Raw genomic sequence first — 27,328 nt, 5'->3', positions numbered from 1 at the left:
TTCAAAATTCCTTTGGCTATTCGGGGCCTTTTGTGGTTCCATATGAATTTTAGGATTGCTTGTTCTAATTTCGAGAAGAATGCTGGTGCAATTTTGATTGGGATTGCATTGAATGTGTAGATAGCTTTGGGTAGTATTGACATTTTGACAATATTTATTTTTCCAATCCATGAGCAGGGAATGTCTTTCCATTTCTTTAAGTCTTCTTCAATTACCTTCATAAGCTTTCTATAGTTTTCAGCATACAGATCCTTTACATCTTTGGTTAGATTTATTCCTAGGTATTTTATGCTTCTTGGTGCAATTGTGAATGGGATCATTTTCTTTATTTGTCTTTCTGTTGCTTCATTGTTAGTGTATAAGAATGCAACTGATTTCTGGACATTGATTTTGTATCCTGCAACTTTGCTGAATTCATGTATCAGTTCTAGCAGACTTTTGGTGGAGTCTATCGGATTTTCCATGTATAATATCATGTCATCTGCAAAAAGCGAAAGCTTGACTTCATCTTTGCCAATTTTGATGCCTTTGATTTCCTTTTGTTGTCTGATTGCTGATGCTAGAACTTCCAGCACTATGTTAAACAACAGCGGTGAGAGTGGGCATCCCTGTCGTGTTCCTGATCTCAGGGAAAAAGCTCTCAGTTTTTCCCCGTTGAGGATGATGTTAGCTGTGGGCTTTTCATAAATGGCTTTTATGATCTTTAAGTATGTTCCTTCTATCCCGACTTTCTCAAGGGTTTTTATTAAGAAAGGGTGCTGGATTTTGTCAAAGGCCTTTTCTGCATCGATTGACAGGATCATATGGTTCTTCTCTTTTTTTTGTTAATGTGATGTATCAGGTTGATTGATTTGCGAATGTTGAACCAGCCCTGCATCCCAGGAATGAATCCCACTTGATCATGGTGAATAATTCTTTTTATATGCTGTTGAATTCGATTTGCTAGTATCTTATTGAGAATTTTTGCATCCATATTCATCAGGGATATTGGCCTGTAGTTCTCTTTTTTTACTGGGTCTCTGTCTGGTTTAGGAATCAAAGTAATACTGGCTTCATAGAAGGAGTCTGGAAGTTTTCCTTCCCTTTCTATTTCTTGGAATAGCTTGAGAAGGATAGGTATTATCTCTGCTTTAAATGTCTGGTAGAACTCCCCTGGGAAGCCATCTGGTCCTGGACTCTTATTCTTGGGAGATTTTTGATAACCGATTCAATTTCTTCGCTGGTTATGGGTCTGTTCAAGCTTTCTATTTCCTCCTGATTGAGTTTTGGAAGAGTGTGGGTGTTCAGGAATGTGTCCATTTCTTCCAGGTTGTCCAATTTGTTGGCATATAATTTTTCATAGTATTCCCTGATAATTGTTTGTATCTCTGAGGGATTGGTTGTAATAATTCCATTTTCATTCATGATTTTATCTATTTGGGTCATCTCCCTTTTCTTTTTGAGAAGCCTGGCTAGAGGTTTGTCAATTTTGTTTATTTTTTCAAAAAACCAACTCTTGGTTTCGTTGATCTGCTCTACAGTTTTTTTAGATTCTATATTGTTTATTTCTGCTCTGATCTTTATTATTTCTCTTCTTCTGCTGGGTTTAGGCTGCCTTTGCTGTTCTGCTTCTATTTCCTTTAGGTGTGCTGTTAGATTTTGTATTTGGGATTTTTCTTGTTTCTTGAGATAGGCCTGGATTGCAATGTATTTTCCTCTCAGGACTGCCTTCGCTGCGTCCCAAAGCGTTTGGATTGTTGTATTTTCATTTTCGTTTGTTTCCATATATTTTTTGATTTCTTCTCTAATTGCCTGGTTGACCCACTCATTCGTTAGTAGGGTGTTCTTTAACCTCCACGCTTTTGGAGGTTTTCCAGACTTTTTCCTGTGGTTGATTTCAAGCTTCATAGCATTGTGGTCTGAAAGTATGCATGGTATAATTTCAATTCTTGTAAACTTATGAAGGGCTGTTTTGTGACCCAGTATATGATCTCTCTTGGAGAATGTTCCATGTGCACTCGAGAAGAAAGTATATTCTGTTGCTTTGGGATGCAGAGTTCTAAATAGATCTGTCAAGTCCATCTGATCCAATGTCTCATTCAGGGCCCTTGTTTCTTTATTGACTGTGTGTCTAGATGATCTATCCATTTCTGTAAGTGGGGTGTTAAAGTCCCCTGCAATTACCACATTCTTATCAATAAGGTTGCTTCTGTTTATGAGTAATTGTTTTATATATTTGGGGGCTCCGGTATTCGGCGCGTAGACATTTATAATTGTTAGCTCTTCCTGATGGATAGACCCTGTAACTATCATATAATGTCCTTCTTCATCTCTTGTTACAGCCTTTAATTTAAAGTCTAGTTTGTCTGATATAAGTATGGCTACTCCAGCTTTCTTTTGGCTTCCAGTAGCATGATAAATAGTTCTCCATCCCCTCACTCTGAATCTAAAGGTGTCCTCAGGTCTAAAATGAGTCTCTTGTAGACAGCAAATAGATGGGTCTTGTTTTTTTATCCATTCTGATACCCTATGTCTTTTGGTTTGCGCATTTAATCCGTTTACATTCAGTGTTATTATAGAAAGATACGGGTTTAGAGTCATTGTGATGTCTGTATGTTTTATGCTTGTAGTGATGTCTCTGGTACTTTGTCTCACAGGGTCCCCCTTAGGATCTCTTGTAGGGCTGGTTTAGTGGTGACAAATTCCTTCAGTTTTTGTTTGTTTGGGAAGACCTTTATCTCTCCTTCTATTCTAAATGACAGACTTGCTGGATACAGGATTCTCGGCTGCATATTTTTGCTGTCTAGCACCCTGAAAATCTCGTGCCAATTCTTTCTGGCCTGCCAAGTTTCAAAAGAGAGATCAGTCACGAGTCTTATAGGTCTCCCTTTATATGTGAGGGCACGTTTACCCCTTGCTGCTTTCAGAATTTTCTCTTTATCCTTGTATTTTGCCAGTTTCACTATGATATGTCGTGCAGAAGATCGATTCAAGTTACGTCTGAAGGGAGTTCTCTGTGCCTCTTGGATTTCAATGCCTTTTTCCTTCCCCAGTTCAGGGAAGTTCTCAGCTATGATTTCTTCAAGTACCCCTTCAGCACCTTTCCCTCTCTCTTCCTCCTCTGGGATACCAATTATGCGTATATTATTTCTTTTTAGTGTATCACTTAGTTCTCTAATTTTCCCCTCATACTCCTGGATTTTTTTATCTCTCTTTTTCTCAGCTTCCTCTTTTTCCATAACTTTATCTTCTAGTTCACCTATTCTCTCCTCTGCCTCTTCCATCCGAGCCGTGGTGGTTTGCATTTTGTTTTGCATTTCCTTTAAAGCGTTTTTCAGCTCCTCGTGACTGTTCCTTAGTCCCTTGATCTCTGTAGCAAGAGATTCTCTGCTGTCCTGTATACTGTTTTCCAGCCCAGCGATTAATTTTATGACTATTATTCTAAATTCACTTCTTGTTATATTATTTAAATCCTTTTTGATCAGCTCATTAGCTGTTGTTATTTCCTGGAGATTCTTCTGAGGGGAATTCTTCCGCTTGGTCATTTTGGATAGTCCCTGGTGTGGTGAGGACCTGCAGGGCACTTCCCCTGTGCTGTGGTGTATAACTGGAGTTGGTGGGCGGGGCCGCAGTCAGTCCTGATGTCTGCCCCCAGCCCACCGCTGGGGCCACAGTCAGACTGGTGTGTGCCTTCTCTTCCCCTCTCCTAGGGGCGGGATTCACTGTGGGGTGGCGTGGCCCGTCTGGGCTACTTGCACACTGCCAGGCTTGTGATGCTGGGGATCTGGCGTATTAGCTGGGGTGGGAAGGCAAGGTGCACGGCGGGAGGGGGGGCAGGCTTAGCTCGCTTCTCCTTAGGTGATCCACTTCAGGAGGGGCCCTGTGGCAGCCGGAGGGAGTCAGATCCGCTGCCGGAGGTTTGGCTCCGCAGAAGCACAGAGTTGGGTGTTTGCGCGGAGCGAGCAATTTCCCTGGCCGGAACCGGTTCCCTTTGGGATTTTGGCTGGGGGATGGGCGGGGGAGATGGCGCTGGCGAGCACATTTGTTCCCCGCCAAACTGAGCTCTGTCGTCCGGGGGTCCGCAGCTCACCCTCCCTTTGTCCTCCAGCCTTCCCGCTTTCGGAGCAGAGGTGTTAACTTATGACCTCCCAGACGCTAAGTCGCGCTTGCTGTGGGAACACAGTCCGTCAGGCCCCTCCGCTTTTGCAAGCCGGACTCGGGGGCTCTGCTTGGCTGGCGAGCCGCCCCTCCGCCCCGGCTCCCTCCCGCCAGTCCGTGGAGCGCGCACCGCCTCGCCGCCCTTCCTACCCTCTTCCGTGGGCCTCTCGTCTGCACTTGGGTCCGGTGACTCCGTTCTGCTAATCCTCTGGCGGTTTTCTGGGTTATTTAGGCAGGTGTAGGTGGAATCTAAGTGATCAGCAGGACGCGCGGTGATCCCAGCGTCCTCCTACGCCGCCATCTTCCTGCGCCTCTCTGTTCTAACACTGTTAAAAATGCTGTTGTTATTTTCATAGGGATTGCATTAATGTATAGATTGCCTTGGGGAATATAAACATTTTAACAATATTTGTTCTTCTAATCTATGAGCATGAGATATCTTTCCTTTTTGTTGTGTTATCTTCAATTTCTTTCATCAGTGTTTTATAGTTTTCAGAGTAGAGATCTTTGGTTAGGTTTCTTACTATGCATCTTACTGTTTTCAGTGCAACTGTGAATAGGACTGATTCCTTGATACCTTTCTATTGCTTCATTATTGGTGTATAGAAATACCATAAATTTCTGCACGTTGATTTTGTATTCTGCAATTTTACTGAGTTTGTATATCAGTTCTAGCAGTTTTTGATGAAATCTGTTGGGTTTTCTACATACAGCATCATGTCATCTGCAAATAGTGAAAGTTTGACTTCTTCGTTGCCAATTTGGATGCCTTTTATTGCTTTGTGTTATCTGAGTCCTGAGACTAAGTCTTCCCGTACTATATTAAATAACCATAGTGACAGTGGATTTTCTTTCTTGTTCCTGACCATAGAGGCAAAGCTCTCAGTTTTTGCACAGTGAGGATGATACTAGCTGTGGGTTTTTCATATATGGCCTCCTAATGTTAAGGTATGTTCCTTCTATCCATACTTTGTTGTGGGTTCTTATCATGAATGGATGCTATACTTTGTCAATTGCTTTTTCTGCTTATATTGAGAGGATCATATGGTCCTTTCCATTCTTTTTTAATATGGTATATTGTATTGATTGATTTGTGAATATTGAACCACCCTTGCAACCCAGGAATAAATCCCAGTTGGTCATGGTGAATAATTTTTCTAATGTATTGCTAGATTTGCTTTCCTGGTATTGAGAATTTTTGCCTGTATGTTCATCAAGGATATTGGCCTGTAGTTCTAATTTTTAGTGGAGTCTTTATCTGGTGTTGGTATCGGGGTAATGTTGGACTCATAGAATGAATTTGGAAGTTTGTCCTTCCTTTTATATTTTTTTGAAATAGTTTGAGAAGTGTAAGTATTAACTCTTGTTTAAATGTTTGCTTGAATTCACTTGTGAAGCCATAAGGCCTGAACTGTTGATCGTTTAGGAGATTTTTTTTGATTTCTGATTTAATTTCTTTGCTGGTTAGCTAGAGATGCCAACATGGCAGAGAAGTAGGGGGATCAGAACTTTCTGAGGCTCTCAAAGAAAGAAGGGCTGAACCCAAAGGACTTTGAACCCCAAGAGTCTGGGAGGAAAAGAGACTGAGTCTACCAGGAAGAAACCGGGACAAGTCCCGGGCCATAGGTGGGTGATTGTGAGTAGGGGGAGATAAAACGGTCCACTTTGGCGCCCGTTAGGGGAGGGACCCTCTTCAGCGGAGAGACAAAGGGAAGAGAAAGAGCGGCTGGGGAAACGTAGGACTGTATCTGGACAAGAGAAAAAAACCTCAGACCAGGACTGAGAGGGATCCCATCTCTAACTGCAGTGCTTCCTTCAGACTGGGGCCAGCTGCCCTGTTCATGCACCTGGAGAGCAGGGGCGCCACATCCATGTTCCCTGTTATGTCAGTGGCTCAGTCAGCAGCAGGAGAAACCGGTCACTTCCCTGGAAGGGCTATGGCACAGGACAAAACCAGCAAGGATCACATATTGGGAGGCGCTTCCCCAGTACTGGGGCCCACAGAGTGGGAGTTTAAATCCCAGCCAAGCACCAGGGCATAGGAGTTGATGGACTGAGACAGACAGCCTCGTCTGAACCCCCAGCACAGTCAGGATGTCTACAAAGGAGAGATTTGGGACACCGGGTTGTGAAGAAGAGACTAGGGGTCGCCATTTTTCTCCCCGCTACCACCAAGGCAGGGCCTCAGGGATTGGTCTGTGGGGCCCACAGGGGAGGCAGAACCAGCCTACAACAAACCACGCCCCTGTAAGCCAGGTAACTGAGTATCTACTGGAGTGGGATAGATGCTGTGGAAACAGAGGGACCCCTCCTCCAGACCAGTCCTGCTGCATTGCCTGGATTAATTCTAGGACAATCTTGTTATATGGATATATTGTCCCTTTCATTTCTCCTCCTTATCTCTTCCCTCCTCTAGGCTGGTTACTCTGGTTATTGGTTTGTTTAAACAGGCATAATTAATCGATTCTCTTGACACATGTTCTACACCCCTTCTTTCTCTCTCTCTGGAATAATCAAGCTATATAGTTTCTCTCTATGGGTAACTTTATCTTTGTTTCTTTTCCCCCGCCTCCTTCTTTCTTTTCTTTTCTCTCTCTATGGATGAGGCCGAATAGTCTCGCTTCCTGGTCAATGTTTATTTTTTCTTTTTCTACGCCCCTGTCATCTATCATTTTGTATGTGCTCTTGCATCAGCACCGCCTCTACCATGTGTTTACTTGTAGCTGGGGTTTCTGGTTTTTTGCTTTTTGATTGTTTTTAGTTTTCTGTTTTTTGTTTTTCTTTGTTTGTTTGTATTATTTGTTTGTGTGTTTGCGTGTTTTTGTTTCCTGATTGTCTGTCCTGTTTGTCTGTTTGTTGGTTTTCCTTTCCAGGACTACTTCAAGGAACAAATCAGCACACCAGGTGGAGGGTCCAAAACATCACTACGAGTAGGGAAATAAAATAACCAAAGTCACAACAACAGAGAGCAAGAAACACTCTCCAAAAACAACCTCCTGAAGGGTAAGGCCCTTCAGTATATATAGCAGTGCTTGCATGTGCAGAGCGTGTAACAAACTTTTAAAACTCATAAGGGACAGAAAACTAGCCAAAATGACGAGACAGAAGAATTCTCCTCAAAAGAAATTCCAGGAAGAAGTGACAGCTAAAGAATTGATCAAAACAGATGTAAGCAACACAACTGAACAAGAGTTTAGAATAATAGTCATAAAATTAATCGCTGGGCTTGAAAAAAGCATAGAAGACAGCAGAGAATCTATTCTACAGAGATCAAGGGACTAAAAAATAGTCATGCTGAATTAAAAATGCTATAAATGAGATGCAAAATAAAATGGAGGCGGCCACAGTGTGGACTGAAGAGGCAGAGGGGAGAATAGGTGAATTAGAAGATGAAATTATGAAAAAAGAGGAAGCTGAGAAAAAGAGAGATAAAAAAAATCCAGGAGTACAAGGGGAGAATTAGAGAACTAAGTGGTGCAATCAAATGGAACAATATCTGTATCATAGGAATTCCAGAAGAAGAAGAAGAGAAAGGGGCTGAAGGTGTACTTGAACAAATCATAGCTGAGAACTTCCCCGATCTGGGGAAGGAAACAGGCACGGAAATCCAAGAGGCACAGAGAACTCCCTCCAGACGTAACTTGAATCGATATTCTGCACGACATATCATAGTGAAACTGGCAAAATACGAGGATAAAGAGAGAATTCTGAAAGCAGCTAGGGATAAATGGGCCTTAACATACAAAGGTAGACACATGAGGGTAGTAGCAGACCTATCTACAGAAACTTGGCAGGCCAGAAAGGAATGGCAGGAAATCTTCAATATGCAGCCAAAAATCCTCTACCCAGCAACACTGCCATTCAGAATAGAAGGAGAGATAAAGGTTTTCCCAAACAAATAAAAACTGGAGGAATTCATCACCACTAAACCAGCCCTACAAGAGTTCCTAAGGGGGACTCTGTGAGTGAAATGTTGCAAGGACCACAAAGTACCAGAGACACCACTACAAGCATGAAACCTACAGATATCACAATGACTCTAAACGCGTATCTTTCAATGAAAACACTGAATGTAAGTGGACTAAACGCTCCAACCAAAAGACATAGGGTATCAAAATGGATAAAAAAACAAGACCCATCTCTTTGCTGTCTATAAGAGACTCATTTTAGACCTGAGGATACTTTCAGGTTGAAAGTGAGGGGATGGAGAACTATCCTGGAAGACAAAAGAAAGCTGGAGTAGCCATACTTATATCAGACAAACTAGACTTTCAATTAAAGGCTGTAACAAGAGATGAAGAAGGGCATTATATAATAATTACAGGGTCTATCCATCAGAAAGAGCTAACAATTATAAATGTCTGGGCACCGAATTTGGGGGCCCCCAAATATATAAAACAATCACAAACATAAGCAACCTTATGGATAAGAATGTGGTAACTGCAGGGGACTTTAATACTCCACTTACAACAATGGACAGATCATCTAGACAGAGAAATAGTAAAGAAACAGTGGCCTTGAACGATACATTGGACAAAATGGACTTGACGGATGCACTTAGAACTCTACATCCCAAAGCAGCATAATATAGTTTCTTCTCGAGTGCACATGGGACATTCTCCAAGATAGATCACGTACTGAGTCACAAAACAGCCCTTCATAAGTATAAAAGACTTGAGATCATACCATGCACACTTTCAGATCACAATGCTATGAAACTTGAAATCAACCCCAGGAAAAAGGATGGAAAATCTCCAAAAGCAAGGAGGTTAAAGAACGTCCTACTAAGGAATGAATGGGTCAACCAGGCAATTAAAGAAGAAATTAAAAAATATATGGGAACAAATGAAAATGAAAACACAACACTCCAAACCCTTGGGGGATGCAGCGAAGGCACACCTGAGAGGAAACTACATTGCAATCTAGGCCTATCTCAAGAAACATGAAAAACCCCAAGAAGAAAATCTAACAGCACACGTAAAGGAACTAGAAGCCGAACAGCTAAGACACCCCAAACCCAGCAGAAGAAGAGAAATAATAAAGATCAGAACAGAAATAAAGCATATAGAATACAGAAAAACAGTAGAGCAGATCAATGAAACCAACAGTTGGTTTTTTGAAAAAAATAAGCAAAATTCATAAATTTCTAGCCAGGCTTCTCAAAAAGAAAAGAGAGAGGACCCAAATAGATAAAATCATGAATGAAAATGGAATTATTACAACCCATCCCACAGAAATACAAAAAATTATCAGGGAATACTATGAAAAATTATATGCCAACAAACTGGACAACCTGGAAGAAATGGACAAATTCCTAAACACCCACACCCTTTCAAAACTCAAACAGGAAGAAATAGAAAATTTCAACAGACCAATAACTAGTGAAGAAATTGAATCAGTTATCAAGAATCTGCCAAAAAACAAGAGGTGTGGACCACGTGGCTTCCCCGGGGAATTCTACCAGATGTTTAAAGCAGAGATTATACCTATCCTTCTCAAGCTGTTTCACAAAATAGAAAGGGAAGGAAAACTTCCAGACTCATTCTAGGAAGCCAGCATTTCTTTGATTCCCAAACCAGACAGTGACCTGGGAAGAAAAGAGAACTATAGGTCAATATCCCTGATGAATATGGATGCAAAAATTCTCAACAAGATACTAGGACATCGAATTAAACAGCATGTAAAAAGAATAATTCACCATGATCAAGTGGGATTCATTCCTGGGCTGCAGGGCTGGTTCAACATTTGCAAATCCATCAATGTGATACGCCACATTAATGAATGAAAACTTAAGAACCATATGATCCTGTCAATCGATGCAGAAAAAGCATCTGAAAAAATTCAGCATCCTTTCTTTTTTTTATTTTTTTTTTAAATTTTTTTTCAACATTTTTATTTATTTTTGGGACAGAGAGAGACAGAGCATGAACAGGGGAGGGGCAGAGAGAGAGGGAGACACAGAATCGGAAACAGGCTCCAGGCTCCGAGCCATCAGCCCAGAGCCTGACGCGGGGCTCGAACTCACGGACCGCGAGATCGTGACCTGGTTGAAGTCGGACGCTTAACCGACTGCCCCACCCAGGCGCCCCTCAGCATCCTTTCTTAATAAAAGCCCTTGAGAAGGTTGGCATAGAAGGAACATACTTAAACATCATAAAAGCCATTTATGAAAAGCCCACAGTTAATATCATCCTCAATGGGGAAAACTGAGAGATTTCCCCCTGAGATCAGGAACACGACAGGGATGTCCACTCTCACCACTATTGTTTAACATAGTGTTGGAAATCGTAGCATCAGCAATCAGACAACAAAGGGAAATCAAAGGCATCAAAATTGGCAAAGATGATGTCAAACTTTCACTTTTTGCAGACAACATGAAACGCTATATAGAATACCTGACAGAGCCCACCAAAAGGCTGCTAGAACTGATACATGAATTCAGCAAAGTTGCAGGATACAAAATTAATGTATAGAAATTGGTTGAATTTTTATACACCAATAATGAAGCAACAGAAAGACAAATAAAGAATCTGATCCCATTCACAATTGCACCAAGAAGCATAAAATACCTAGGAATACACCTAGCCAAAGATGTAAAAGATCTGTATGCTGAAAATTATAGAAAGGTTATGAAGGAACTTGAGGAAGATACAAATAAATGGAAAAATATTCCATGCTCAAGGATTGGAAGAATAAATATTGTTAAAATGTCAATACTACCCAAAGCAATCTACAAATTTAAAGCAATCCCAATAAAATTTACACCAGCAATCTTATCAAAGCTAGAACAAGCAATCCTAAAATTTGTAAGGAACCACAAAAGACCCTGAATAGCCAAAATAATATTGATGAAGAAAACCAAAGAGGGAGGCATCACAATCCCAGACTTTAGCCTCTACTACAAAGCTCTAATCATCAAGACAGTATGGTTTTGGCACAAAAACAGACACATAGACCAATAGAATAGAACAGAGACTCCAGAATTGGACCCACAAGTATATGGCCAACTAATCTTTGACAAACCAGGAAAGAATATCCAATGGAAAAAAGACAGTCTCTTTAACAAATGGTGCTGGGAGAACTGTACAGCAACATGCAGAAAAATGACACTAGACCACTTTCTTACACCATTCACAAAAATAAACCAAAACAGATGAAGGACCTGAATGTGTGACAGGAAACCATCAAAACCCTAGAGGAGAAAGCAGGAAAAACCTCTCTGACATCAGCTGCAGCAATTTCTTACTTAACACATCTCCAAAGGCAGGGGAATTAAAAGCAAAATGAACTATTGGGACCTCATGAAGATAAAAAGCTTCTGCACTGCAAAGGAAACAATCAGCAAAACTAAAAGGCTGCCGAGGGAATGGGAAAAGATATTAGCAAATGACATACCGGATAAAGGGCTAGTATCCAAAATCTATAAAGAACTCACCAAACTCCACACCCGAAAAACAAATGGGCAGAAAACATGAATAGACACGTTTCTAAAGAAGACATCCAAATGGCCAACAGGCACATGAAAAGATCTCAACGTCACTCTTCATCAGGGAAATACATATCAAAACCACACTCAGATACCACCTCACACCAGAGTGGCTAAAATGAACAAATCAGGAGACTATAGATTCTGGCGAGGATGAGGAGAAACGGGAACCCTCTTGCACTGTTGGTGGGAATGCAAACTGATGCAGCTGCTCTGGCAAACAGTGTGGAGGTTCCTCAAAAAATTAAAAATTGATCTACCCTATGGCCCAGCCATAGGACTGCTAGGAATTTACCCAAGGGATACAGGAATGCTGATGCATAGGGGCACTTGTACCCCAATGTTTATAGCAACGCTTTCAACAATAGCCAAATTATGGAAATAGCCTAAATGTCCACCAACTGACGAATGGATAAAGAAGATGTGGTTTAGATATACAATGGAATACTAGTTGGCAATGAGAAAGATTGAAATCTGGCCATTTGTAGCAACATGGATGGAACTGGAGAGTATTATGGTAAATGAAGTAAAGCAGGCAGAGAAAGACAGATACCCTATGTCTTCACTCATAATTGGATCCTGAGAAACTTTACAGAAGACCTTGGGAGAGGGGAAGGGGGAAGAAAAACGTTACAGAGAGGGAAGGAGACAAACCATAATAGACTCTTAAATACTGATAACAAACTGAGGATTGATGGGGGTTGGGGGAGAGGGGAAAGTGGGTGATGGGCATCGAGGAGGGCACCTGTGAGGATGAACACTGGGTGTTGTATGGAAACCAATTTGACCATAAATTACATTTATATAATAAAATAAAAATAAAAATAAAATAAAAAGTGCTCATGCACAGTGAAGGAAACAATCACAAAATTAAAATGACATATATGATAAATGATTAGTATCCAAAATATATAAAGAACTTAGAAAACCAACACCCAAACAATAAATAACCTAATTAAAACATGGACAGAAGAAATGTAAAGACATTTCAACAAAAAAGACATGTTGATGGCCAGCAGACACATGAAGAGATGCTCAACATCACTCATCGTCAAGGAAATGCAAATCAAAGCCACAAAGCGCTATTACCTTACACCTGTCAGAATGGCAAAAACAAAAACACAAGAAAGAAGTGTTAGCAAGAATATGCAGAAAAAGGAATACTTATGTGCTCTGTGTGAATGCAAATTGGGATAGCCACTGTGGAAAGAGTATGGAGGCTCCTCAAAAAATTAAAAATAGAATTATCATGAGATCCAGTAATTTCTCTATTGAGTATTTACTGAAAGAATATGAAAACACTGTCTTGAAAAAGACATATGCACTCATAGGTTTACTGCACCATTATTTACAACAGCCAATATGGAAGCAACCCAAGCATGTATCAATTGATGAATGGATAAAGAAGATGTGGTGTATTTACACAATGGATTATTGCTCAGCTGTAAAAAGGAATGAATTCTTGCCATTTGCAAGGACATGGATGAAGCTAGAGTGTAAGGTTAAGTGAAATAAGTCAGTGAGAGAAAGGCAAGTACCATATAATTTCACTCATATGTGTATGTTAAGAAACAAAATGAACAAACAAGGGAAAAAACAGACGAACAACAAACCAGACTATTAACTATAGAAAACAAACAGAGGGTAGGTTGATGGGGGAATAGATGAAACAGTTGAAGGTGATTAAGAACCCACTCATCTTGATGATCACTGAATAATGTATAGAATTTTTCAATCACTATATTATACACCTGGACTACATTAACATTGTATGTGAATTATATTGGAATTAGAAAAATAATAAGATTAAAAAACATTATGAATTAGCTTCATAGAATAAAGTATTTGAAATAATTATAAAATAATAAAGTAGTACAGGAAGGTCCTTATGTAATGAAATGGAAAAAACTGGCTAACCTTACAGAAAAATGTACCTAAAGGAGACTGTGCATGTGAAGGTGCTGAAAAAACCTTTCTGAGAGAGACAAATAGGCAGACTAATAAATACTCTGAGGCAAAAAAAAAAAAATATATATATATATATAATGGTAGAATTACGGTAGAATAGACATGAGAACTCCATTTAATGATGAACATATCTATAAATAGTTAAAGTAGACAAAAAATATGCTACCAGTCATAAAATATAATTCCACCCATGTCCAAAAAAAGTGTTCCCTAAAGGAAAAGGGAAAAGTACCCACCTAGTTATCCATATTACAAAACGGTATCAAAGCCTTGCATTCTGCAATCTCCTGAACAGCATTTTGTAACAAGAAATTAAGAGGTAAAGTTATAGAACAAATCGACACCATGTGCCTCCTGATATAATACACTGAGAACAAAACATCATTCCAGTGATGTTCCTTGACAAAAGCACATAAGCTGAATGTAATCATGAGGAAACACCACACAAACTGAACTTGAAGGACATTCTATAAAATAACCATGTTACCATCTTCAAAACTAATTTTTTTTTCTACACAAAGAAAATCTAAGAAACGACTGCAGATTAAAGGAAACTAAAATAAGCCAGGCAGAGAAAGACAGATATCATGTCTGAGAACAAACTAAGGGTAGATGGGGCGTGGGGGAGAGGGGAAAATGAGTGATGGGCAGGCAGGGAGGAGGGCACTTGTTGGGATGAGCACTGGGTGTTGTATGGAAACCAATTTGACAAATTATATTTTAAAAATAAAATAAATTAAAATACATACTTCAAAAAGTTAAAAAAAACAAACATGACAGCTCAATGCAACATGATTATGAATTGGACCCTGGACCAGATTCTTTATGATTTTTTAATAAATGGCATTTACTGGCATAATTGGTGAAAAATGAGTATGGTCTTAGGAAACACAGACTGAAGTACATAGGATTCATAAGGCAACTTACCATCAAATGGTTCAGAAAAAATATATTTATGTATTTGTTATGATGCATATGTATATAAATATGTAAATAGAACTATAAATATAAGCAATCATGTTTCTGGGTTTTTTTTTTAGTAATTATTTATTTTTAGAGAGAGAGAGTGTTAAGCAGGGGAGAGGCAGAGAGGGGGGCAGTGGATCCGACTTGGGCTTTTTGCTGACAGCAGAGAGCCTGATGTGGGGCTCGAACTCACAAACTATGTGATCATGACCTGAGCTGAAGTCAAACACTCAACCAACTGAGCCACCCAGGTGCCCCATTTCTTGATACTTACTCAAAGGAGGTGAAAAATTATGTCCACACAAAAATCTTCACATAGGTATTTATAGCCGCTTTATTCATAATTGCCAAATCTTAGATGCAACCAAGGTGTCATTCAGTAGGTGAATGGATAAACTGGTACATTCAAACAATGGAATGTTATTCTAAAAAGAAATGAGCTACCAAGCCCTGAAAAGACATGGAAGAACCTTATGTGCATATTACTAATGGAAAGAAACCAACTTGAAAGGCTATATACTGTATGATTCCAACTGCTAACATTCTGAAAAAGTAAAACTATGAAACAGTAAAAAGATCAGTGGTTGCCAGAGGTTTAGAGGGAGGGATGAATAGGCAGAATAAAGAGGCCTTTCAAGGCAGTGTAAATACTCTGTATGATACCATAATGAGAGTACATACCATTATTCATTTTTCCAAGCCCACAGAATGTTCAATGCCAAGATTGAACAATAATGTAACTATGGACTTTGGGTGATTATTGTATGCCAATGTAGTTTCATTAATTGTGACAACTATACCATTCTTGTAGGGAATGTTGATAATAGGGAAGTCTATGTACTATGGGGCAGTAGATATATGAGAAATCTCTCTGTGTTTTTCTCAATTTTGCTGTGAACTTAAAACTACTCTTAAAATAATCTGTAAAAAACATCAGCAAACTTAGCACCATCAATAATGAATGTGACAAACTGGTATTTTGTGCCTCCTGATGTGATGCAAACACACAGCATCACCTATGTAGTCTTCTTGCTAAAAGTGCTTAATCATGGGGAAACACATGGCACAATGCAGGACAATTGCCTGGACTCATCAGAAATGTCCATATTTTGAAAATTTTAAAAATTTTGTGGCACATATGCAGGACAATTGCCTGGACTCATCAGAAATGTCAATATTTGGGAAATTTAAAAAATTTTAATTTTCTAATCCTCATTAAGAAAGGATGAGGAAGTGCTATTCTAGATTTAAAAAGATTAAAAGGGCATGACAACTAAATACAGTATAGGATCCTTGACTGGATCCTGTATCAAAAAAAAATAAAAAGCTTTAAAGGGTATTGTTAGGGTAATTGGGAAATTTGGGGACAATATGTTTGATAACAGAATTATATCAGTGTTAAGTTTCTCTGAGTGTAATAAAAGCAATGCTCTTGTTCTTAAGACATACTGAAGTGTTTAGGGCTTAAGTGCCATAATATCTGCAAGTTGCTTCCAAATGTTTCAGCAAATATATATAAATTTATATATAAAATTATATAAAATATATATTAATACACAAGGACATAAAGCAAATCTCAACAAATACTAAATAAACAGTATCATATAAACCGTGTTCTGCCCTTCCCAGACTCTCCCTCTCTTAAAATAAACATTGAAAAAAGATTATATGTAGCAAAATAAACAATGGATAGATCTACCTGAAGGATGTCTTTTGACTTTTCTGAAGAGTTGAAATTTTACAATAAAAAAAAACTGGTGAAGAAAATGTCTGTACTAAGTACAATTAAATGGAAAGAATAACATGTTATTTTTCTTGTTTCTTGAGATAGGCCTGGATTGCGATGTATTTTCCTCTCAGGACTGCCTTCGCTGCATCCCAAAGCATTTGGATTGTTGTATTTTCATTTTCGTTTCTTTGCATATATTTTTTAATTTCTTCTCTAATTGCCTGGTTGACCCACTCATTCGTTAGTAGGGTGTTCTTTAACCTCCATGCTTTTGGAGGTTTTCCAGACTTTTTCCTGTGGTTGATTTCAAGCTTCATCGCATTGTGGTCTGAAAGTATGCATGGTATAATTTCAATTATTGTATACTTATGAAGGGCTGTTTTGTGACCCAGTATGTGATCTATCTTGGAGAAGGCTCCATGTGCACTCGAAAAGAAAGTGTATTCTGTTGCTTTGGGATGCAGAGTTCTAAATAGATCTGTCAAGTCCATCTGATCCAATGTATCTTTCAGGGCCCTTGTTTCTTTATTGACTGTGTGTCTAGATGATCTATCCATTTCTGTAAGTGGAGTGTTAAAGTCCCCTGCAATTACCACCTTCTTATCAATAAGGTTGCTTAAGTTTCTGGTTAATTGTTTTATATATTTGGGGGCTCCTGTATTCGGCGCATAGACATTTATAATTGTTAGCTCTTCCTGATGGATAGACCCTGTAATTATTATATAATGCCCTTCTTCATCTCGTTACAGCTTTAATTTAAAGTCTAGTTTGTCTGATATAAGTATGGCTACTCCAGCTTTCTTTTGGCTTCCAGTAGCATGATAAATAGTTCTCCATCCCCTCACTCTCAATCTAAAGGTGTCCTCAGATCTAAAATGAGTCTCTTGTAGACAGCAAACAGATGGGTCTTGTTTTTTTATCCATTCTGATACCCTATGTCTTTTGGTTGGCGCATTTAATCCATTTACATTCAGTGTTATTATAGAAAGATATGGGTTTAGAGTCATTGTGATGTCTGTATGATTTATGCTTGCAGTGATGTCTCTGGTACTTTGTCTCACAGGATCCCCCTTAGGATCTCTTGTAGGGCTGGTTTAGTGGTGACAAATTCCTTCAATTTTTGTTTGTTTGGGAAGACCTTTATCTCTCCTTCTATTCTAAATGACAGACTTGCTGGATAAAGGATTCTCGGCTGCATATTTTTTTTCTGTTCAGCACATTAAAGATCTCGTGCCAATCCTTTCTGGCCTGCCAAGTTTCAAAAGAGAGATCAGTCAAGAGTCTTATAGGTCTCCCTTTATATGTGAGGGCACGTTTATCCCTTGCTGCTTTCAGAATTTTCTCTTTATCCTTGTATTTTGCCAGTTTCACTATGATATGTTGTGCAGAAGATCGATTCAAGTTACATCTGAAGGGAGTTCTCTGTGCCTCTTGGATTTCAATGCCTTTTTCCTTCCCCAGTTCAGGGAAGTTCTCAGCTATTATTTCTTCAAGTACCCCTTCAGCACCTTTCCTTCTCTCTTCCTCCTCTGGGATACCAATTATGCATATATCATTTCTTTTTAGTGTATCACTTAGTTCTCTAATTTTCCCCTCATACTCCTGGATTTTTTTCTCTCTCTTTTTCTCAGCTTCCTCTTTTTCCATAACTTTATCTTCTAGTTCACCTATTCTCTCCTCTGCCTCTTCAATCCGAGCCATCGTCATTTCCATTTTGTTTTGCATTTCGTTTAAAGCGTTTTTCAGCTCCTCGTGACTGTTCCTTAGTCCCTTGATCTCTGTAGCAAGAGATTCTCTGCTGTCCTCTACACTGTTTTCAAGCCCAGCGATTACTTTTATGACTATTATTCTAAATTCACTTTCTGTTATATTATTTAAATCCTTTTTGATCAGTTCATTAGCTGTTGTTATTTCCTGGAGATTCTTCTGAGGGGAATTCTTCCGTTTGGTCGTTTTGGATAGTCCCTGGAGTGGTGAGGACCTGCAGGGCACTTCCCCTGTGCTGTGGTGTATAACTGGAGTTGGTGGGCGGAGCTGCAGTCCAACCTGATGTCTGCCCCCAGCCCACCGCTGGGGCCACTGTCAGACTAGTGTGTGCCTTCTCTTCCCCTCTCCTAGGGGCGGGATTCACTGTGGGGTGGCATGGCCCGTCTGGGCTACTTGCACACTGCCAGTCTTGTGGTGCTGGGGATCTGGCGTATTAGCTGGGGTGGGTAGGCAAGGTGCACGGGAGCAGGAGGGGCAGGCTTAGCTCGCTTCTCCTTAGGTGATCCACTTCAGGAGGGGCCCTGTGGCAGCCAGAGGGAGCCAGACCCGCTGCCGGAGGGGTGGCTCCGCAGAAGCACAGAGTTGGGTTTTTGCGTGGAGCAAGCAAGTTCCCTGGCAGGAACTGGTTCCCTTTGGGATTTTGGCTGGGGGATGGGCGAGGGAGATGGCGCTGGCGAGCGCCCTTGTTCCCCGCCAAACTGAGCTCTGTCATCCCGGGGCTCAGCAACTCTCCCTCCCTTTGTCCTCCAGCCTTCCAGCTTTCTGAGCAGAGCTGTTAACCTATGACCTCCCAGATGCTAAGTCGCGCTTGCTGTGGGAACAGACTCCGTCTGGCCCCTCCGCTTTTGCAAGCCAGACTCTGGGGCTCTGCTTGGCCGGCAGGCTGCCCCTCCACCCCAGCTCCCTCCCGCCAGTCCGTGCAGCAAGCACCACCTCTCCGCCCTTCCTACCCTCTTCCGTGGGCCTCTCGTCTGCGCTTGGCTCCAGAAACTCCGTTCTGCTAGTCTTTTAGTGGTTTTCTGGGTTAGTTAGGCAGGTGTAGGTGGAATCTAAGTCATCAGCAGGACACACAGTGAGCCCAGCGTCCTCCTACGCTGCCATCTTCCCCAAGAGTAACATGTTAAACAACAACAAAAAAAAACACGTACCGATGTTTTGGTTCCTAAATACCATCTCCCTCTCAATGAGACAGGGAATAAAAGACAAGCCTAAAAGTAAGGAAGTAAGAAAATGCTGATGTCAAAGTATGTATCAGAATGATGGGAGCACATCAAATGGACAGAGGAGCCAGCTTGAATGGGCTGTCATTGGTTAAGTCTGGGATAATTTGAACATTAAAATAAATAATGGTAGCAATAAGATATTCATGAAATAAAGTAAAAATGAAGGTGTCCAAAAGAAGGTCAATAAGTAAACAGAGAATAAAACTCTTCCTTAAAATAGAATACAAATTTATAAACATAGTAAAAATGATGTAGTTTAAAAAATTCCCATCTTGGGGCGCCTGGGTGGCGCAGTCGGTTAAGCGTCCGACTTCAGCCAGGTCACGATCTCGCGGTCCGTGGGTTCGAGCCCCGCATCAGGCTCTGGGCTGATGGCTCAGAGCCTGGAGCCTGTTTCCGATTCTGTGTCTCCCTCTCTCTCTGCCCCTTCCCCGTTCATGCTCTGTCTCTCTCTGTCCCAAAATAAATAAAAAACGTTGAAAAAAAAATTAAAAATTCCCATCTTGCAGCCATCATACTAATTCAGTCAAGAATTATCAATGGATATTAAAGCCAGTGGACTTTAGTTTGATGAGGAACAAAATGTTTACACAGTTTCAAAGTATTCCCAGCAAAATTATTAACTACAAACAGGAAAATGCTGGGGCACCTGTGTGGTTCAGTTGTTTGAGCATCCGAATCTTGATTTCCACTCAGGTCATGATCCCTGGATCGTGGGATTGAGCTCCGCTTAAGATCCTCTCTCTTTCTCCTTTTGCCTCTCTCCCCCACTCATGTGCTCATGTTCTCTCTCTCAAATTTTTTTAAAAAAGAGGAAAATGGTAACTTTAGAGTGGATTTATCTAGCAAACATCATTTTGACCAAGTAATCAAGATTAACATCACTTTTAAGGGGTCAAATCAGCATCATGTGCCACTGATCTGATGCCCTGAGAATAATACAACATTACTTCTCTGGTATTCCTGCCAAAATGCATAATCCAAATATAATAGTGAAGAAAAGGCACACAAACTTAAACAGAAGGACAATATACAAACTAGTTGTCCTATATTTTTAAAAATTGTCAATAGTTACGAAAGGAAAAAAAAAAGGACTGAACTGTTCCAGATTAAAGAAAACTGAAGAGACACAACAACTAAATGCAATGCATCATCTTGGATTGAAACTTCAACCAAGAAATGAAAATAAATATAAGAAACAATATTGGGACAATTGGTCAAATTTGAATATGGCCTAGATAATATGGGAACACCATTTTAAACTATACTACAAAGCTATAGTAATCAAAATAGTATTTTTCTGGCATAAAAACAGACACATAGACCAACAGAACAGAATGGAGAGCCCAGAAATAAGCCCCCACTTATATGGTCAATACATATATTTGACAAGGGAGCCAAGAGTACTCAATGGAGAAAAGATAGTCTGTTCAATAAATGATGCTGGGAAAACTGGGTATTAATATAAAAAAATGAAACTGAAACCCTATCTTACTTATACCACTCACAGAAATTAATTCAAAACTGACTAAAGACTTGAAGGTAAGACCTGAAACCATAAAACCCTTGGGAAAAAAAAACAGGGAAAAAAGCTCTTTGACATTGGAATTTGCAATGATTTTATGGATTTGGCACTCAAAGCACAAGCAACAAAAACAAGAAGTAAACAAGTTGTGACTACATCAAACTAAAAAGCTTCTGCACAGCAAAAGAATAAAAAGGCAAACTATGGAATGGGGAAAAAACATCTGCAAACCATGTATTCGATAAGGAATTAATATCCAAAATATGTAAGAAACTTATACAGCTCAATAGAAGAAAAATAAATAATCCAACTTACTAAGATGCAAATGACCTGAATTGAATTTTTTCCCAACAAAATATGCAAATGGCTAATAGGCACATTAAAAGGTGTTCAACATCACTAGTCATCAGGATATGCAAATCAAAACCATAGTTTGAAAAACAAAATGAACAAAAAAAACCCCAAAACCACAGCAATATATCTCCCACACTTGTTAGAATGGGTATTATAAAAAAGACAAGAGATAACAAATGCTGGTGAAGATGTGGAGAAAAGGGAACCCTCGTACATTGTTGATGGGAATGTACACTGGTACATCTATTATGTAAAATAGCATGGAGGTTCTTCAAAAAATTAAAATTGGGACTACTAGATGATCCAGAAATTCCACTTCAAGTATATATCTAAAGGAAATAAAATCACTAATCTTGAAGAAACATCTGCACCCCTATGTTCACTGCATCATTATTTATAACTAAGACATGGCAACAACCTAAGTCTCCACTGACAGATGAACAGGTAAAGGAAATGAAATGAAATTTCATTTCCAACACATTTCATTTCCAACACATTTCATTTCCAACACATTGGATAAAACTTGAGGGCATTATACTAACTGAAATAAGTCAAAGAAAAACACTGAGTGATCTCATTTATACATAGAATCTAAACAAACAAACAAACTCATAAATACAGAGTAGATTGGTAGTTTCCAGAGGTGGGAGGGTGGGAAAAATGGATGACAGTGGTCAAAGGGTATAGATTCTCAGTTATAACATGAATAATAGCTCTGGGTATCTAATATACAGCATGATGTACATTATACTATAGTTAATAGTATAGTTATATATACTTATGCAATTGTATAGTATAGTTATTGTAGTTAATACTACAATATTGTAGTTAATACTATATTTAGTATTGTAGTTAATACTATATTGTATTAATACAATATACAAATACAAAATACAATTAATACAAAATACAATATAATATTGTAGTTAATACTATAGTCTAGTGACTAAAATTAACAAAATTGTATACTTAAAAGTCGTGGAGAATAGATATTAAAAGTTTTCATCATACACTCACAAAATGGTTACTGTGTGAGATGACTGTGTGAAATCTTATTGTGGCAATTATTTTGTAATATATAGATACAGCAAATCATATTATATACCTGAAACCTACCACAACATTGTATGTCAAACATATTTCAATAAAGCAAGACAAAAAAGAACTATAATACAGCTTGCATTGTCCACTTGAAATATGTGTTCTCCCAAATTCATCCCTTTTCCATTGTTTATAAGTGGATAATCTTGACAATAAAGGTATATGAAACACATAAAAATTAGAACATTGTCAATTTCTATTTTGACACATGTAGTGAGGTTATGTAAGGTTATGTATAACCTTATGTAAGGTTATCTTTCTGAAGAAATATGCACTGACGTATTTACAGGTACTGAAGTATTTACCAGTCAAGAAGCATGATATCTACAAGTTATTCTTAAATAGTTCAGAGGAAGAGGAAGAGGGAGAAAGGCAGAAAAGGAGAGGTAGGGGAGAGGAGAAGGGGGGGAGGAAAAAAGGAAGGGAGAAGGAGAAGAGGTATGAGAGGGAGAAATAGAGAATGAAAAAGCAAGTATGGGAAAATGTTAATTGGTGAATCTGGGTTAAGGGTATATGGGAGTTCTTTGTAATATTCTCAAAATTTTTTAAAGTGTAAAATGAGATCAAAATGAAAAGTTTTAAAAAACAAAAATATAGTAGGTTAAGCGTCTGACTTCAGCTCAGATTTGAGCCCCTCATCGGGCTCCATGCTGACAGCTCAGAACCTGGAGCCTGCTTTGGAATCCTTGTCTCCCTCTCTCTCTGCCCTCCCCCACTCACACTCTGTCTCTCTCTCTCAAAAATAAACAAACATTAAAACAAATTTTTTAAAACATAAATATATGTATCAGGAATAACTCCATCATTGAATAGCATGCACATGCATTTCTATGTATGTAATGAAAGAAAAAGTTTTATATGGCCAAATGTGTTGAAATGAAAAGCTGGTATATTTTGCTTTTTCTTATAAGAAAGACAAAAAAAAACTTTAAAGAAGAAAATCAGATGAAGTTAACTGTAATTGGACTAATGATTTCACAATATGATTTTTAAAAAATAGACTCATGTTTGTAAATTAAACAACTCATGAGTCAAAAAAGAAATAAGGGAAATTATAATTGAATGATAGTAAAATACATATATAAATCTGTGAAATTATGAAGTTGTACAGAGTGGAAGATTTATAATCATAAATTCTTATTTTAAAAATTTTTTTTTTTTCAACGTTTTATTTATTTTTGGGACAGAGAGAGACAGAGCATGAACGGGGGAGGGGCAGAGAGAGAGGGAGACACAGAATCGGAAACAGGCTCCAGGCTCCGAGCCATCAGCCCAGAGCCTGACGCGGGGCTCGAACTCACGGACCGCGAGATCGTGACCTGGCTGAAGTCGGACGTTTAACCGACTGCGCCACCCAGGCGCCCCATAAATTCTTATTTTAGAAAAGAAGATTGAAAATTACTGGGTAAAGGTCCAAATAAATAAATTAGAAAATGAGCAAGTAAAAAAGGTAATAATAAAGATAAAAGCAAAAATTATTAAAGTAGGAAACAAAGTATTCAATGGTGAGGCCTGATGAAACCAAAAGCAGGAAACAGATTAGAAAACTAATTATTGTAATTTGTCACATGGTCACACTGTCATATTAATGGAGAAAAAACTCCATATTCATTCAGAATTAAAGCTCTCAGCATACTAAGAATAGAAACAAACTGCCTTATCCTGAAGAAGCAAATCTACTAAAAATGGTGAAACATTTATAGAATTCCCCTGTAAATTCAAAAGCAAGGTAAGAAAATCTCCTATCGCTACTATTTCTCATTGTACTGAAAGTCCTAACCAGCACAGTAAGACAAGCTAAAAAACAAATATTGAAAGAAAGAAACTGCCATTATTCACAACATAGCTAATAGACAATCCAAGAGAATCTATAAATTATCAGAACAAAACTCAGAGAATCTGTAGCATATAAAATCACTATGTAAAAATATCAATCATGTTCCCATTTACCAACAAAAATCAGAAAATCTGGTTTTAAAAATACATTTCAGGGATGCCTGGGTGGCTCAGTCAGTTAAGCATCCGACCTCAGCTCAGATCTGATCTCACCAGTCCTGAGTTCAAGCTCCACAACGGGCTCTGTGCTGACAGCTCAGAGCCTGAAGCCTGCTTCAGATTCTGTGTCTCCTGCTCTCTTTGACCCTGCCCCCACTTGTACTCTGTGTCTCTCTCTCTCAAAAATAAATAAACATTAAAAAAAATTTAAATACATTTCACACTAACAACAAAAACTATAAGGTAAATTAGGAGTGAATTTAACAAAGCAGCTTATAAATTACATTATTATTATATGGTATGTATGGTTTTATAAAATGTAGAAAATAGTTTCAATTTTACCATTTTGTGCTAGCTTTGTTTTTTGTTTGGCTATTTATTTTTACAACTTTTATTCCTCTTCCTCCCTTAATAAGTTTTTGGTAAAGAAAGTACCTTAAAAAACACAATTACCTGGTGTAGGACATCAGAAAAATCAGGGCAGCATTGTCAATAGTCTTCATCATCTTCACAGGGTGAACCATTTTATGAATGCACCAAGGAAATGGAGTCATTCTGCAATCCCTCAGAGACTAAAAGATAGTAAAATAAGGTAAAATTATTTCCTCTGTTTTTGGACGTTTCTTTCCCCTGGCCTCCTCAAGTCCTTATGTTCCACCGTGCTCCCATTTCTATTATATATTCCTGTAAAACAATTATATAGATCATATTAGAAGGGGTCTATTGCAAATTAAGAGTGTGGATTCTAGAAGCCCCTTAGAACAGTGTCTGGCACATAAAAAATGTTCAGTAAATATATGCTATATTACAATTTTCAATGATTTGAATCACTAGATGAAATTATGTAGCTCTTGCAGTTTTTGCCCTGCACAACATCCTTGGTTTTCTACATGAGCACTGCTATCCCTATGCCCTAACCTCTACCAGCACTACCCTTTTGTACATTGAGGTAAAAATGATGGAAATCAGAGTGTAAAGGAATGACTGGATGATGCTTTCAAGCAAAAAAGCTCATTCTTTTTCTATGCACTGTCACCAAGTCCCAAGTCCAGAGCCTCCTTGGTTGCCACTGTTATCCTAGCATTTATTGACTTATTTATTCAAGTATCTGTTTCACTCCAACTATGTACCAGGCACTATGCCTTGCTCATCCATTCCCTACAGCTCCCAGCACAATGCCTTGTCCATTGCAAGAGTTCCATAAGGGTTTACTGTATGAATGAAAAAAGGATGCCCTGCTTCCTTTGGATTACAAGGACCTGTGAGCCTTGGGTCAGATTTGGTTTTATTTTTTGCATTCCATAAAGTCTTCTAAATAGAAGGCTGTTTCTCTGATGGTAAAAACTGGATTCCTAAAATATATCACTTGATTGAAAATCTTCAATGGTTACCACTGCTTTTAGATTAAACTGCATACTCCTTAGCGTAACATTCAAGGCCTTGCAACACTCTATTGCACTTCCAAGTCCTTCTTTCTCAAAGATTCAGAATTACACCCAAGCTTTTCCCATAAGCCCACTTTGGGACTTTTGTCCTGAAAACACCAGGCCTGAAAAGCATTCTCTCCCCTTCCACATGCCAGATGTCACTCACCCTTTAAAGAACCACCCAAATTTCCCCTTTCCTTTTTGATGGGTCATGATTATTACCAAGCAGAATGACTTTGTCCATCCTGGGTGATCCCTGCATACCTTGAACAAGCAAACATTATGGCCCTTGGGTTTAACTTACCATACTGTTTTTTTGTTTGTTTGTTTTTAACTTATTAAATTTTCCTGCTACATACAGAGAAACCCACTCCTGAAGACACTTCAAAATACCCTCCGTTAGCACAGGAATTGAGCCTGTTAGCATAGGAATGAGGCCTTCCATATGTTGTTACTGATCTTGAACCAAGGATTTTCTTTTCAATGGAAAAGTTTCAAATATACACAAAAGTAGTAGAACAGTATAATGAATTTCCATGTATACATCACCCAGTTATCATCAACTCATGAACATTTTGTTTGTAACTCCCACTTCCGCCCCACTGAATTACTTTTAAACATATCAAGAGATTTAAATCTATTTCTTAAAAAAATATAACAATTATCACAGCTAAAATATCAAAAATAATTTACTTAATGTCATTCAATATCCATAATTTTGCCCAAGCATATTTTGTGAAAGAGCTACTCAATGCCAGTATGGTTTTTGTTTGTTTACTGTGTTTTTCGATTATGAAATCATGGGAATAGAGAAAAGGGGAAGGAGATCTGGGAAAGTGCGTAATTAAGTTGCAAAGAGCCTGGATGTCCCAGATGAGAAGGAAAGAATCTGACCTGGTTTGGGTGGGAGAAGTACATTCTACTACTTCTCCGGAGGAGGAGGGTGCGATTTCAGGCCGGGTGATGAAGGAGAAGGTGCAGAGGGAAGAGTGGTACTACCTCCGTTGGGGGTTCCCTCTGGATAATCCCACCGTGGAGCTAGGAGGCAGCGCTTTTTTGGAGGCCTGGTTTCCCGCGTGTTTCCAGGTGGGAGCGTGGATCTCCCGGAGAAACAAGGTTGGTCACCCATAAGGATTCTTAGGACAGGGCGTCAGCTCTCTGTGGTGGGCCCCGCGAGGCTGAGACCTGAGATGGCGGCGGGTCCCCTCCAGGCACAGAGCTTCCTCCGGGTTTCGCGCTGACCGTATTTCCTGTATCCTGAAACGCATATCCCTTCTCCGCCTCCGCCCTCCCCTCCTTACTCCACCCTATTTTAACGTTCTATAAGGGTGGGTCTTAAAAAGACATGTATATTTAACATATAATGTTTTACCACCGTCCGTCCCCCTAAATGTAACTAAATCTATGTTCTGTGTTACACAATCTATGCAATTTTAAGATTAGAAGAAATCCAGGTTTATTTCTAATTGGTAAACTCTGCATAGATTGTGGAAAGGCGCGGAGGGGTAGAGTGGGGGGTAAGGGGCGCAGGTGGCGGGAGGGGGAGAACAAAGACATTATTGAAAAGCTAAGGGCTTTACTACCGAGTTGCAGCTATGTAACACAGAGCCATTAAACTAACTAGGACAATTTGAAAAGCAATTGAAAACA

General features: G+C 39.2%; 1 protein-coding gene across 2 annotated transcripts in view; it reads right to left on the bottom strand.

Moving 5' to 3' along the window:
* Positions 1 to 26,910, bottom strand: part of NBDY (negative regulator of P-body association) — an 88,002-nt gene extending 61,092 nt beyond the window's left edge. For both annotated transcript variants that reach the window (XM_030305189.1, XM_030305190.1), the window contains exons 1-2: positions 26,573 to 26,910; positions 24,705 to 24,823 (exon numbers count right to left, since the gene is read on the bottom strand). In XM_030305189.1, coding sequence (XP_030161049.1) covers positions 26,601 to 26,807 — 207 coding nt within the window. In that variant the 5' untranslated portion in view covers positions 26,808 to 26,910 and the 3' untranslated portion in view covers positions 24,705 to 24,823; positions 26,573 to 26,600. The remainder of the gene's footprint in view (positions 1 to 24,704; positions 24,824 to 26,572) is intronic.
* Positions 26,911 to 27,328: the final 418 nt, after the last annotated feature.

This window comes from Lynx canadensis, chromosome X, assembly GCF_007474595.2.
Source record: "Lynx canadensis isolate LIC74 chromosome X, mLynCan4.pri.v2, whole genome shotgun sequence".
NCBI classification, from domain to species: domain Eukaryota; kingdom Metazoa; phylum Chordata; class Mammalia; order Carnivora; family Felidae; genus Lynx; species Lynx canadensis.
The sequence above is the reverse complement of the archived record's forward strand: the minus strand, read 5'-3'. Positions and strand labels throughout refer to the sequence as shown.